Consider the following 15,577-nt stretch of genomic DNA (forward strand, 5'->3'; position numbering starts at 1 on the left):
GATGTTATGTTTATGTGGGAAGGCATCAACATACCTTTAGGTTTGCCATGGAAGGAAACATTGGGTACTTTCACGGTTCACCTTAAATATGAAGAAGAGATATTTGATGTTTTATTATGTTAAAAAGGAGATAATATAAGACGATCTTACAATAAAATCTTGTGCAAAAGCCACCTCATCAAATGGCATGGATGATTCACCAGATGTTTTCATTCAAAACAGTTATCGATCACAACTTAAGGAGCAAGTTCATAAAGGCAAAATCAATGTTATCAGAACCGAATTGGTGTTCGAACCAGAAAACCCTTTGAACTGGACCGAAACCAGTAAAAAAACGAGACCAAAAAACCGGTCGACCAAAAACACAAAGTATTCAAATTTTAAAGAAAAACATATATATTCATGTGCCAAACCATTTATGCACAAATAAGCAGAAGTTCTCATTTATATAGCATGTAAGGGTGCACATAATCAAAATAGCATAGAGTGCAATCCATCTCTGAATTGAAAATACATCAACAAATAGGCTCTAGGTGGCCTTTAACATTAAAAAAAAATCATGCTACAACAAATACCTACATACCATCAAAATCATTGCCTATATTGGGATCTTAATCATCAATGTCACCCTCTAAGCATTAAAAAATGATATAAAAAACATAGCTCGTCATGTCAAGATTTTGTTCGAGTGACGAGTACATTTTTAGTAGGGTCATGATAGAGGAGTTCGACAACCAATGCCACTAACATTAAAGTACATAGAGGGCTTGGTGTTCTTGATTAAATATTAGTTCCATGCCCTCATACATGACAAAATCCAATGCAAATGATGCAATCCCCTCAATTCGGAAATCTTGAAAACTGTTAAGTTTGTTGGGATTTGAGTGAGATCTAAAATTCTACTTTCTCCATGTGAACTCCAAAGAGGTTGGAACCACTCTTAAACATCCTAAGTCATTTCATTGTAATATTAAAAATTTAAGTAGAAGGATGAAAATGAAAGAGAAAGGAGAATGTCACTTTTACTTCAAGAATTTAACATTACCATGAATTGCATAGCAATACTATGGCCACAGGCTCGAATATTAGGTTTCTCCACTAAAAAATTCTTGTTTTTAATTTAATTTATTTAAATTGCATTACTAACATCTTTGATCAAATTGTATAGAATCGGCTAGTTCGGTACAAAACGTCCGATTCAGTGAGAAAATGTTGTTTTGGCCATTTCCGGTTCTAGACTTGGAATTGGACTGGTTTGAGCCCCAAACCATTCCAATTCCAAGTCTAGAACCGGAAATGGGCAAACCAACATTTCTCACTGAATCGGACAAACTAGTCGGACTGATAGGTTCTAGCCCCATTTTGATAGTACTGAACAAAATTACAAAATATTGGCAAAGTTTTGTCAGAAAAGATAAGGAAATTTCTTGTCTAAACCATCAAAATCAAATTTTACTTACAAAGTTAAATGGTCAAAGAAAAGGAAAGGTCACATTCAAGTGTGTGTGGAGGGGGGGGGGAATTTGTCAATAAAAGAATATTTACAGATCTAATTGTATTAAATGATTGAGCTATTGCTACTAATTAAATTTTATTGAATGTCAATCCATTCCAATATCCATTGAGTATGCATTTGAGTAACCTGTGATGGAATTCAAATGTCCTAGATCCAATTCTCAGATGAAAGAAGATAAGATAAGATAATATTATTAATGCCCAATGAATGACCATAAATAAGTCAATGGGACTGAAGGATACAACATGTACGAGTATAATGGGTGAGTGCAAATGTAACTCCTAGAAAATGCCAAAGCTAAATCTAGGATAAAATGAAGTAAAGAAGAATACAATAATAGGACAACCTCATAAACATGGAGATAATCGGGTCATGTAGAAGGCTAAGTGAATAAGTCCAGGGCTAGAGGTTGATGATGTGAAGAGTGCTCGAATCAAATTAGCCGACGACAAGGACGACGACAGTGGCACTAGCTCGCTATCAGAGTCCTTTGGATCCAACGAGGAGTTTGGCTGCATGATCCTAGGGGGATGTAGGAGTGTGGGATAGTCCTAGAATTAGATGCCAAAGTAAAAAAGCTTTGGATATGTCTTTGGTTGCTTTGCTGGGACTAGGGAGGAGCTTGTTGGGTGGGGGACCCTTGTTCAGGAATCGTCTGGTACTAAACCCTCTGATGCTCTGAATGTGAGTGAAGAAATGCGTTGTTTGTGACCTCCGCAATGGCCTTGAGAGTATCAGTTGACCTGCCAAAGGGGGGGGGTGCTGAGGGGAGACCCGATGTCTCATTGCTCTATTGATGAAATACCTTGGAACTCAGCTCTGGTTGTTGCTCCCTTTAATCGTATCAACCTAAAAGTATGATGTGATCGTCCAGATCATCCCCAAGTGAGGCGGGATATGTAGAGTCTAAGATCAAAAATTAAAATGACCTTTTCATAGTAGTTGTTGTCATAATATATCTCCTTATCAGTATCCACATAGACATCAGCGTGATTACATCCCTGGGAATCAGTGTGTGAGTTCAAAGTCTAATCATTGTCAAGATATAATAACCACAATGAGAGAAGTTTCAGTCAAGAATCTTGTCAACAAGTAATTCCCCAAAAAATGAGCTAGGTGTATTGATCCTTTTACAATGCAACAATATTGCTTGAACCTCAGAAGATTTTTTCATCTCGCTTTTTTAATTGCTTTGAGGAGAAAACATCCTAAGGGGGAGGGGGTGGAGAGTGGGGGTTGCGATATGTAATGAATGTGATTAATTATTATGAAAGGTCATATCTGTTATGATAGTCATGTCCTTTATGTTGTATAAATATGACAATCATCTTGATTGCTTCCCATATAATATGACAATCTTCTCGAATTCGTGCAATATAATATGTATGTAGCAAGGTTGCGGGGGAGCGCCCCCCCCGATCCCGCTCCCAATCCGTGCTCCCTAACAAAAAAATCGCTCCCTGTTTTTCTCCAAGTCGGCTTAGGGAGCGTCGCTCCAAGAGCGATTTTTCCAACCCGGGAGCGGTCCCGACCGCTCTCGGGTTGGAAAAATTGCTCCCCTCCAGCAGTGAGCAATGCCCGCACGACGTGGGAGAGGCAACGACGACGTGGAGAAAGGGAAGGGGAGGGGAGGGAAAAAAGGGAGGGAGGGGAGGCGAGGGGAGTGGGGAAATAAATAAACCCTCTCCCTCTCATTATTCATTTCATTTCTAAGTGTGAGAGAGTGAGAGAGAGCAAGAGAGAATTTGGAGCAAGTGGAGGAGTTTGAAGAGCTTGCAAGGGGAGATTGGAGGCCAAAGAGGTAGGATCTACACTCTAATCTAGCGATTTTTATTTATTTTCTTTTTATTTTTATTTTTTATTCTTTCTTTTATGTTCATTGCTAAATAAATAAATAATTTTTTTTCTCTATTTCCCATTCCCATTCCCATTCCATTTTTTTGCAGATTCAAATCTTCAAATTTCAAACATCGTGGTTATATTTCTTGGCATTTTCTTCTTCTTGGTTCCTTTCTTGGTTATTATGGTTTTGGGGAATAGAAAAAGGAGGGATGAACTTGGAGAAGAAGGGGATGAAGAAGTGGGTTATAGTGGATTTGATGAAAACACCGAAGAGGAGTACCTTGGTGAGGAGAAGTTGGAGGAGAGTGAACATGATTCAACTCAAAAAACTAAACAAGACCTAACCCCATTGTGGAAATATGTTATTAGGCCTGAAGCAGGGAAAGGGGTGGAACCACTAAATTTCACTGCCCCCATTGCAACAATAATTACACGGGTTCAGACACCTGTTCCAGAAAGCACCTTTGTGGGAAAATGCCATGGGATGGAGATAAACAAATAGAAATCAAAACTTGTACAGGTGTGTCAGCAACAGAGAGAGCCAAATACATAAGGGAAGAGGAGGAAGCCCAATACAAATCTAAAAGATCAAAGGGTTTCTTTGAACCAAACTCACAATCACATGCACAAAGAACTCCTTCAACATCCTCCTATGGCAGTGGATATGGAGGCACAGGGTCACCAAACATCTCTTTAAGGCGTAGAAGCATATCAGATTTCCTTGATGAAGGGTGTAGGAATGATGTGGATTCAAAAGTTTACCAGTTTCTCTATGCATGTGGGATACCATTCAATGTTCTTCGATCACCTTATTGGCATGAAACGGTTTCTACCATAAATAATGCCCCTAAAGGATACAAGAGCCCTAGGTATGACAAGGCTAGAACCGTTGGACTTGATCATGAAAAAGTAAAAATATCATATTCTTTGAGTAGAATGACAAATTCATGGACTGAGCATGGGGTCTCCATTGTATCTGATGGATGGAAAAATGTAAAAGGCAAGCCATTGATAAGTGTTCTTGCTGTGTCTGTTAGTGGTGCCATCTTTCTTTCAGCATATGATTACTTAGACAAGTTCAAGACTGGCATCAACATTGCAGAACCACTACTTGAAACAAATGACTGTATTGGGCCATACAATGTCATCCAAGCTAAGTTGCACGAAACGGGGAAACGGGTACGAGTTTCCGAAACGGGAAGCGATACGAAATGCGACCTCCCCAAATTTTAGAAACGGGGAAACGCCAATATATATATATATATATATATATATGTGCAATCATAAAGCATAAATGATACATTATAATTTATTACACTTAAACATTAAGATTTAATTTACATCACATTTACTCATGAATGATCACATAATGAAAATAAAAATATCGGAATATCCAAAAGCAACCTTTATTATATATCCAAATCTCAAAATCAACGTTTATTTATATTAATATATGAGGCTGCAAGTACAATAAAGACTATAAGGCTGCAAGAGAGAGATCCAAATCAGGATTTTCTGCATCCACATCCCATTCTTTGGAAAGACCACTGTTGTATTGGGAGTCTCCTCCTACATAGTCGAACGACCTTAGTGCTCTTGATTAAATACACGTTTCATACCCTAGTACCCTACATGATCTTGATTATTGGGAGTTTCCCCTGCATAGAGGGCTTGGTTCTCTTGATTAAATACAAGTTCCATACCCTAGTACATGATAAAATCCAATGGAAACATTGCAATCCCTCCAATCCTGAAATCCTGAAAAACAAATAAGTCTGCTGGATTTTGAGTGAGATCTAAAATTCTATTTTCTCCATATGAAATCCAATGAGGGCGAAACCACACTCAAACATCCTGAGTCATTTCATGGTAATGTTAAAAATTTAAGTAAAAGGATGAAAATGAAAAATAAAGGAGAATATCACTTTTTCTTTAAGAATTTAACATTACCATGAATTGCATATCCCTCAAACTTCTTGATGAACTGCATATCAACACTAGGGAAAAAATTCACTTTTATAACTTTAGACACGCATCTAGAAGCAACAAGAAGTCACTAACATACCCTAAAAGTAAATTAAAAAACAAATTAAAAAAAAATTAACAAAAACACAAGTTAATGAGGAAACGTGGGTTGTACGGCCCTGAAACGCGTTTCCGGCCGTACTGGCCACGTTTCCGTTTCGGGAAACATGGCAGTACGGCCGGAAACGCGTTTCATGGCCGTACCAAACGCGTTTCCGCATTTCGTACCCGTTTTCGTACGGAAACAGACCTCTATACCACGTTTCCTGCAACATAGCATCCAAGTCATCATTGATAATGCTACTAATTGTAAGGCAGCGGGAGCAATTATTGAGGATAAATACCCCAACATATTTTGGTCTGGGTGTTTGGTTCACACAATGAACCTTTTGATGCATTATATTATTAAGAACAAAAACCAACAATACAAATGGATTGGTGATTTGTACAACAGAGGCCAAAAATGATAAAATTTATCACAAATCATAGCAATACCCATGGGCTTTTCCGCAGTCACTCAAGTTTGGAGCTGTTGAAGATTGCAAAGATTAGATTTGCAGCTTTGCTTGCTATTACCTCACCTTTAGGCGCCTTTTGAAGGTAAGAGAGTCATTGGCTAGCATGGTATCAAGTCCACACTGGCAGATATTAAAGGAAAGGGCTACAAATGCAGCTGATAAGCAAGGTTTTGAAGAGGTGGAGGAGACCGCTCTTGATGGTTAGTTTTGGGCACGTGTGACGCAAGTATTGGAATTCACCAAGACCATTTATCACATGATTTGTTTTGTAGATACAGATAAACCAGTGATTGGGGAGGTGTATGAGCAGATGGATACCATGTTGGGGCAAATAAAAGATGTTGTTCAGAAAGATGACCCCAACTTGTATACACTGATTCACAATTGTGTGTGTACACGGTGGAATAAACTTAATGTTCCACTACATGCCTTGGCGTATATCCTTATGCCAAAATACTACACTCCAACTTGGTTGGGCCAACCTGCACTTGGGGGTGGGGTTAGGGTCAAACCCCATATGGATCTAGAGGTAGCTACAGGATATATGGAAGCATTAGACAAGTTGGTACCTGACAGGGAGGAATGTGCTAATCTGTGTCTTGAATTAGGTAGATACTTCAGTTGCACTGGTTTGTTTGGTTCTTTGCATGCAATGGAAGATAGAGACAGATTTGATGCTCTCACATGGTGGGAAGCATATGGCGGCATGGGACTTTTGCCAAAATTGGCAAAAAAAGTTCTCTCACAGGTTGTAAATACTTCTTCTGCAGAGAGGTGTTGGAGCACCTACAACTTCATACATAATGTGAGAAGAAACAGACTCAATGAAAACTGAGCAGAAAGCTTGGTTTATGTGCACTACAACTTGAGGTTGTTGAGTCATTACTATGATCGGGCTTATGAGGATCCATCATATAAAATTTGGAAGAACCACGCAGAGGACGATAATTTGGAGGATGGCACTATACATCTTGAGGAACTGGAAGTAGAACGTATGAGAGAGTAAGATGAAGCAACAACCATGCCACTCTCACCATCCAGTAGCAGTGTTCGAGTTCCAAGTCTTGCTCCTTTGTTGTCGCCGCCTCCATGTACATCCTCACGTGGAGGGCATGCACTTTCTGGTTCTGGTCGTGGGACTGTGCAGGAGGAGACTCCTAGAAGACCACCACGACTTGCTTAGAAATTAGACATTATTCGTGGTGGCAAGAGGAAGATGTAGATGATAGATTTACTTGTCTTTTCTAGTTTCTAGTAGTTTTTATAACTGTTGACTCTTTCATATTTATTATGATAGTTTTTGTAAACAATATATGACAATTTAAGTTTGAAGTTTGAAGTTGGCAATTATAACTCATTGGTAATGAATTATGAATATGATGCTTTTTGAAAGTTGAAAGTTTTTTCTTTTCATTTCATTTTATAACATGTCATTTCATGTTAGATATTATTTGTTGTAATGGTTACACTTAGCTTACAAGTACAACTTTGGTGATCAATGATGATAAATGTTATATATTGAAATTTGAAAGCTTGAAACTTTAAGATTGATGAATCATAATTCGTGAGACTCAATATGTTGTATGTTACTAACTTGTGGACGTGGTTGATGAAGATTATTACTTCTAGATGATTGTTGTTATATGATTCAATCTATGTTTTTTATGTCTAATTCATCATTCTACATGTTTTTGTTGACATGTATGCATCAAAATATAAAAAATAAAAAATATATATATTATATAAAAAACGCTCTGGGATTCGCTCCCAAACTGGGAGCTTCTGAAAATGTCGCTCCCGCTCCTGTTTTCGCTCCCTCCCTGTTTTCGTTCCCACCCCCAAGTAACCTTGGTATGTAGTCTTCTTGACTACATACCATATCTTCCATCATTCGCATTTATTAGATATATTTTCTGGCTTCAGACATTGGGTTTATTGGATATCCCATTTTTGTGATGTCTCTGATATTTATTGGTTTCATTACAATTATCCACTTTATTTATGTTATCACAAATTCACAATCAATGAAGACTAACCAAGAAAATAAGGTGAAGGGTTCTTTTTGGTTTTAAAATGAAACTCAACTAAAGATAATACTAAAAATACAAATCTTATCTAATCCAAATATCTTCCTCCTTGAACTGGGTAGACCTGAACCTTATGTTAAAAATGTTGTATATGTGTCGTATCGTGTGGCTGCTTAAACAACATGTGCTATCTTATGACTGAAGCAAGGAATGACCAAATTATATTTTGACAATTTTTTTCATATTTGCTGAATTTACGTAGAGCACAAGAAGTACTTATTATACAGAACATTTGTTTCATATTTAAGCATTTTAAATGATTTTCCAACTAATTATATACCAATCAAGTAAATTCACTCTAGTGATGGCATTGATTGTAAACATGATTTTGAAGAGATTATTTGGATTCCTGCATCAAGACCCTTACCAACATAGTTCTTGACATGCCCTTGTGTTTTGCAAACATTCTCCCGCTATATCACTAAACAAAGAGTAAATTTGCATTTCTTTGAAATTACTGACTGTTGTTGCTTTCCAAATGTGTCATCGATAAAGGCATTTGTTATACTCTAGATCATATTGTTTGATGATTTTGTCAAAAAATCAAATATTGTATCTTTTATTAGCAGTGCTGTGAGCCTTTCCTCCTAAGACAGTCATAAAAGAACTTGATTTAGTTTTGGAATACCTCCAAAATTTCTTTAACAGGACATGTTCTGTTTTCACAGTTGATGGAAAAATCAAGTTTAAACTTCATGATAGATGGTTTTGTTGTTGTGTACTATTTGTCTAAAGTTAGTGGCCCTTTTTGTGCATGACGTAGATAGAAACATGACTTGTAGTTGTAGGATTCTCATGCATATAAAGCACATGGAATCAGAAATCAAAGTTATCAGAACCAGAACTGGATTTTTGCTGGTTTGCCCCAAAATTACAAATGAGATTGAATTGGCTAGAGAATCAGTGTAAGAACACATTACATAAAAAAGAAATAACACACACACATTTACATCAATATAAATGCAAACCAGTAGACACTAAATATGCAAAGTTTGTTGATTTATATCACATTTAAGGGTGAAAATAGCACAATAACATCTAGATAAGTTTTGAGATACTTAAAATTAAAATTCTGAGAGAAAAAACATAAACATTGAGGTTCTAAATGTCCTCTAGAGTTCAAAAATCATCATATTGTAATAAAATGAATACATAGCTAATCTTAAGTCTGGCTCATTAGATTGACTCTGTCGAGTCAAGGAATTGGAAGTTTTCTTTCTCTTTCTAAATGACTTCAACAACTGCTGCCATTTGATGTTTGCAATTAGTTGGCATCTTACAGGTTTCAATCACTTGGCACCTTTAGGCAGCCTAGAAGTTTCAATCAGTGGCACCATTGATCAGTGTATTCCCCTTCTAGGTTTCAATCTTAGAATCCCACTAGTCCTAGCTCAAGAGGTGTAGAGGGGGTAGAATGTCTTGTTTTGCATATATGTTGAAACACCAAAAAAAATGCTTAGTGTGTTGAATGGAGAAAAACACCCCAGTGATTATCTTGTCCACGTGAGATCCAATAGGTTTGATTCCATCACCAACCATCTTGAAATGGAGTTCCTGCATTAACTTTGAATGCTAGAATTCAAGTGAATGAAAGTAAAATATAAAATATAAGTAAAAGTAACTGTCAACATTAGATTAAAAGTTAATGCAATTCCAAAACAGAGATCGACTTAATGACATAAGATGAAGGTCATTGACTGGATGACAAAAGGGGGTAAGGTTTCATTCTTGTGGGTTGGGATGGTTTCTTTATTAATTTTTTCTCATTTTGTTGTTTGGGTTGGTCTCTAAATTGGCCAGTTTGTTCCTTAATCTGGTGGGTCAGAGACCAGTTCGTGGTTGAACTAGCTGATTCAGGCTTTGAACCTGCTGTTTCATGCATGAGCCCATCCAGTATTGGATCAGTACACTTGTCTCGATTGGTTTGGGGGAAAATCTGGTCAGAACTGGCTGTTTTACCAGAACAGCTGATTCTGATAATCCTGGAAACAATACAAATGGGCTTACGGATAGTTGAAAAAATTGACCTGCTTTGTTTAAATTGGTGGTGCCTTCCTACAATTCACTGCAATGGTTGTCACTGATTTTTTGTTTTATTTCAGGAAACCGCATGTCAATATTGGGACCATTGGACATGTTGACCATGGGAAAACAACTTTGACAGCTGCAATTACAAAGGTTTAAATTAACTGTTTAATATATGTTATTTCTAAAAGTTCATTTTGCTTTTCAGAACGTTTTATGGGACATCTTCTACTCTTGTGTTAATCATGCTGAATTGTCATTCATTATGGTCCTTGGTGTGTTCCCAATTCCTAGTAAATATAACATTGGGAGATTTGCAAGGCCTATCATTACTCGTGGAATATTTAAAGTTAGGATGGAAGTGTGATTTTAGCCTTCCAGATGAATGAATGGTTGTTTGAAAAGATGGCCGATTTCAACTTCTTGGCACATCTGTTTTGTGACCAGGTATTGGCAGAAGAAGGTAAAGCTAAGGCAATTGCTTTTGATGAGATTGATAAAGCTCCAGAGGAGAAAGCTCGAGGGATTACAATTGCAACAGTTAGTATATTGCTATCTTGTATTCTTTAATTCAAAATAAAATATTGTTTTGATCTCTTACAAGCCATCCAGTTGTTTTATTAGCTTAAGCAGTGTGACAAGATTTCTGTTTTATCTTTGTTGAAGGTTTGCTGTTTTTTGCATGCCTATATTTTTTTCTGGATTTGATTTTTTCTTAATCATGCAGTCTGTACCTGTATGCAAATTTACTCTGTGTCAATTCTTTGCCTTCTGTTCTACTATCTGAGACTACAAATTCATATAGATGATTTCATATACTTCTAGTCTCTAGACAGTGATTTGTTGCTTCTGGAACTTATATGAAGTTTTGGTGAACTGCATTTCAATTGTATTCTATTGAATCTTCCTATAATTTTTACTTAAAATTTTTCTTGATTCCTTTCAGGCACATGTTGAATATGAGACACAGAAGCGACATTATGCTCATGTAGATTGTCCTGGACACGCCGATTATGTGAAAGTAAGTTTCCTGTGTTTAGTTGCTTTCTTCAACTTGACAGTGGGGTTGTCTTAAAACTGAAAAGATAGACTAGCTAGGTTGACCAAGGCTAATGAGCATTGTTTATGACGTGAGGATGCTGCTATATTGGTAAGGATTGCATGTCCTTGAATTTGAAGTTTTTAAAGGTAACATTGTCGTTTTCACTTGCTCAATCCTTTTTGTGTCTAACTTCAAATTTGCTTCATCAAAGCTTGATATGCAAGCATTATGAGCTCTTTCTGTTTGTTAACCAAAGATTGAGTATTATGAAGAAGTGGTACCTTTGCCAGCTGATAGTTGACATGATACTGGTTGTTAGATTGAGTATTATGAAGAAGTGGTACCTTTGCCAGCTGATGTTTGACATGATACTGGTTGTTAGATTGAGTATTATGAAGAAGTGGTACACTGGTAGTTATTTGACCAGCCACAGCACAGTTGAGTTTTTTGTTTGTTTGGGGAGCCACCTGAATTCTTGGATTGCGGGCACAGTACTTTGACCAACTGCTATACAGTTGAGTGCTTTTAGTTTTGGGGAGCCACCTAAACTCTTGGATTTTTTTTACAAATATTGACAATTGATGTTTGAGAGGATACTGGTAGTTAGATTGAGAGTAATATGAAGAAGTAGTACCTTTGACGGTTGATGTTTGAGGGGACTCTTGTAGTTATTTGACCAACCACTGTACAGTTATGTTTTTGTTTTGTTTTGTTTTGTTTGGGGAGCTGCCTGAATTCTTGGATCATGAGGGTAGTTCTTTGACCAACTGCTACAAACTTGAGTGCTTTTTGTTTCAGGGAACCACCTGAACTCTTGGATGTTCTTACAGATGTTTTACTCACTATTATTTGGGAGAGAAACATCTTTAAAAGTACAAAGTCATTTTGTCTCAAAACCTCTGTTTACATATATTCCTGAGTCAACATTAGGTTTTAAGCTCACTTTTATTCATTCAGATGGATGGTTTATTCTTAAATAAATATCCTCATATCATAGATATTACATCACTTCTGAAAATTGTGAACATTTTTTTGTAATGTATTTGGAATTTAAATGCTCTATGGATATTCCATTAGTCTTCTTTTCACTTCCATGATTATGCACCTAAATTGTTTTTGAATGTGTAAAAGTATGAATATTTCCACATTATATAATGATCCTAATAATGTTTTTTTTTGTGGGGTAAATATTTCCTATTGCCTGAAAACATGTACATATTAAATCATGGGGTTCTGGGCTGGTCTGTCTCTGGGAAAACCAGACCAGACCCAGAATCTCAACCTTTTCAAAAGAGAAGAAGACATATTTCTGCTTGTTGATATAAAAACTAAAAACTGGGCCTCATAGGCCAATTACAGACTTAGAGACACAGACAAAGAACATGAAGGAATAAGGTAGAAAGAGACAGGTCTGGGAGATTTGTCCTGTATTGTCCAGCATTGTTGCTTAAGGTGAGAGTCTTCAAAGGATTGCCATGAGGAGGAGATTTGTGAAGCTGATGAGATGCATTCCTGATTGGCTAACTTATCTGCAATTTTATTTCCAGTCCTTCTGATGTGAATAGGTATGATCACCGGAATGGAAGGAAGGAGCGATGATACTCATACGAGTAGGCTTCCAAGTCTCCAATTATGAGATATTTTGCTGGTCTGGGTGCCATGTAGCCTGTAGGATCTTGCAGATCATGTTTATAACGAGTTGAGAATCTCCCCCCCACCATAAGTTTGGTGTAGCCTTGAGTCTGGGCAAACAATAGGGTCTCTCTTCCAGGGCTTTCAATTCTGCTGCATTGTTAATTTTATATCCCATAAAGTTGGAGTAAATTTAGATAGGGGATCCCAAATGATCCCTGAAGATAATGATCCTAATGATGTTATAATTAGTTACAATCTAATTCACCAGACATGTTCCCCCTCGTATCCGACATGGTTCACCGGTGACATGTGTCTAACACGCATTTGACGCATGTCCGAGATGGGAGATTCATGCCCACAACGTGTTGGATTCGAGCACACTCCGTGTCCTGATTTTCGGACACGTGTCTGCCAAAAAATGACATGCGGGCTTGATAAAATCTGGAGTTGGGCCGCATTTCTCCATTTTCATTTGCTGTTTGGGTGCTGTGGGATTGCGTGAGCGACCAACAAAGGAGATCGGCGTCTTTTGGAGGTGATTCAAGCTACAGATAGGTGGATTTCCCTTCCATTTTTTTTCCTAGTTTTGCTACAACAATGTGCTTGCCCATTTTGTTTACATGCACAACCTTACAACGGTGCATTTTCTTTATTTTTACAACATTCATGGCTCAATCAACGACAGCAGGGAAGGGGCAAAAGAAGGGGAGGAATGTCCCCATTGGTAATGCGCCTCCTCTTTCAATTTCATCAGGGTCTGCCAGTCTTCCATCTGTTGGAAGTAGGGCTGCTACAATAGCTTCAAATGCTGAGAGGAACATCAATTTAGCAAGAGAACAAGCTCAAGAAATTAAATATCCCTTGTGGAAGTATGTTGCAAGAGATCAAGGGCTAGACAACAATTTAAAGGGAGGAGGCATTGTTCTTTGGACATGCAACTTTTGCAATAATCAATTCAAGAGCACCTATTTCTGTGTTAAAGGGCATTTGTTTGGTATACCATCTCTTGGAATTGGAGCATGTTTAGGAGTGACTGCATTTAAGAGGAAAGAATTAGAAAGAGAGGCCAATGTTGGTGTGGAAATTGTGGAGTTCTAGTGGGGGTGCAGGTCAAGCAACAAAAAGGAGGGCACTTGGTCCAATGGACAAGATATTTCAGCAAGAGAGGCGAGAAGAGATTGATATCACCATTTCCTTCTTTTTTTATCTCAACTTCATATCATTTAATGTTGCACAGTCACCTTTATTTATTGAGATGTGTGGAGCTCTAACTCAAGGGGCTCCATCGGGGTATGTGCCTCTTGGTTCAGAGAGGCTTAGAACCACATTGTTGATAAGGCAAAGAAGGAGGTGGATAAAATGCTTGAGCCTATTAAATCAACATGGCCAACATCTGGGGTTAGTATTGTTTCTGATGGATGGACAAATGCAGCACGCCATCCACTCATCAACTTCATGGTGTCTTCCTTGAATGGACTAGTTTTCTTGAAAGTAGTGGATGCTCTTGGAAAATACAAGGATGCACAATATATGGGTGAGTTGTTCATTAAAGTTATTGAAGATGTAGGTGTTGATTCTTGTGTGCAAATCATTATAGACAATGCACATGTTTGCAAGGCTATTGGCATGATTGTGGAACCCAAATATCCACAAGTATTTCGGACAATTTGCATTGTCCATTCCTTGAGTTTAGTGCTTAAATCTATTGCTTCTGATGTCCCTTGGATTGGAAATCTTATTGAGGATGCATGACATATCCACAACCTACAAAATTATCCTAATGCCCCCACAATATACAAAGAGTACAAACATCTATCATTATTGAAGAGTGTAGATACATGATTTGCCTCTGCATTCATCACGCTGAAGAGGTTGAGGGAAGTCAAGATTGCTCTTGGGTCCATGGTTATTTTAGAGTTTTGGTTTTTTGGAGAAAGACAGATCAAACAACCTAAAAAAGAGTCAAGGACACAATGTTAGATGATGCTTGGTGGGAGAGGGTAGATCTTACTATTAAGATCATGGACCCTATCATTCCTTTGTTACGATTTGCGGATACAGACTAACCCATCCTAGGAGAGGTTTATGAGGATGAGATTCTATTATTGAGTCCGTGAGGACAATTATATTTCAGAGTGAGTGCCTTGAGTATGAGACATCAACGGAGGCCGCCTTCACCACCATATAGGATATTCTTGTCAGTAGGTGGGATGATAATTGCACACCTTTGCATTGCTTGGCTCCCTCATTGAATCCAAAATACTATAGCCATGAGTGGCTGAATGGTGGACATTCACGCTGATTCCCTCACATGGATGGTGAGATCTCACAGGGGAGGAAGGATGCATTGAGACAAATATTTCAGGATAGAGCATCCCTTGATGAGGTGGAGGATGCCTTTATAGAGTTTTCCACTGGTACTGGGCGATTTGTAGGCCATGATGTGATTAGAGACAAGGGGGAATAAAAATCCCTATTCTTGGTGGGAAACTCATGGGGCAACATGCCCTCCTCTACAACAGTTAGCCATGAGGCTCCTATCTCAGGTTACTTCATCCTCTTGTTGCCAGAGGAGTTGGAGCACATATGGGAATTTATATAGTTGGAAGAAGAGTAGGCTTGAGCAGTCCAAGGTAAAGACAATGGTGTATGTGCATGCTAGCCTTCATCTTATTTACATGTAGAGGGAGGAGTGGTTGAAGGGAAAGACAAAGATGTGGGATGTGTTTCCTGATGATATGGGTTTGGACAACAATGTTGAATTGGCACCGGCCAACTTGGATCTTAATGACCCAATGCTAGAGTGTTAATTTTTAGTTAACATGTTCTTTGCATAGGAAAGTTACTTCAGGATCCAAATTAGCCCAATTTTCCATTAGCCATCACA

At 37.9% G+C, this 15,577-nt stretch overlaps 1 protein-coding gene across 1 annotated transcript in view; it reads left to right on the plus strand.

The window, feature by feature from the left end:
* LOC149217632 (GTP binding Elongation factor Tu family protein) overlaps window positions 1-15,577 on the plus strand; it is a 94,959-nt gene that overhangs the window by 35,607 nt on the left and 43,775 nt on the right. The window contains exons 2-4 of the mRNA XM_089393014.1: window positions 10,091-10,166; window positions 10,461-10,553; window positions 10,960-11,034. Of these exons, the coding sequence (XP_089249140.1) occupies window positions 10,091-10,166; window positions 10,461-10,553; window positions 10,960-11,034 (244 nt within the window). The remainder of the gene's footprint in view (window positions 1-10,090; window positions 10,167-10,460; window positions 10,554-10,959; window positions 11,035-15,577) is intronic.

Source organism: Pinus tabuliformis, chromosome 1_1 (genome assembly GCF_031772625.1).
Source record: "Pinus tabuliformis cultivar Carrire ecotype Pingquan chromosome 1_1, CPIR1, whole genome shotgun sequence".
In the NCBI taxonomy this organism is placed as follows: domain Eukaryota; kingdom Viridiplantae; phylum Streptophyta; class Pinopsida; order Pinales; family Pinaceae; genus Pinus; species Pinus tabuliformis.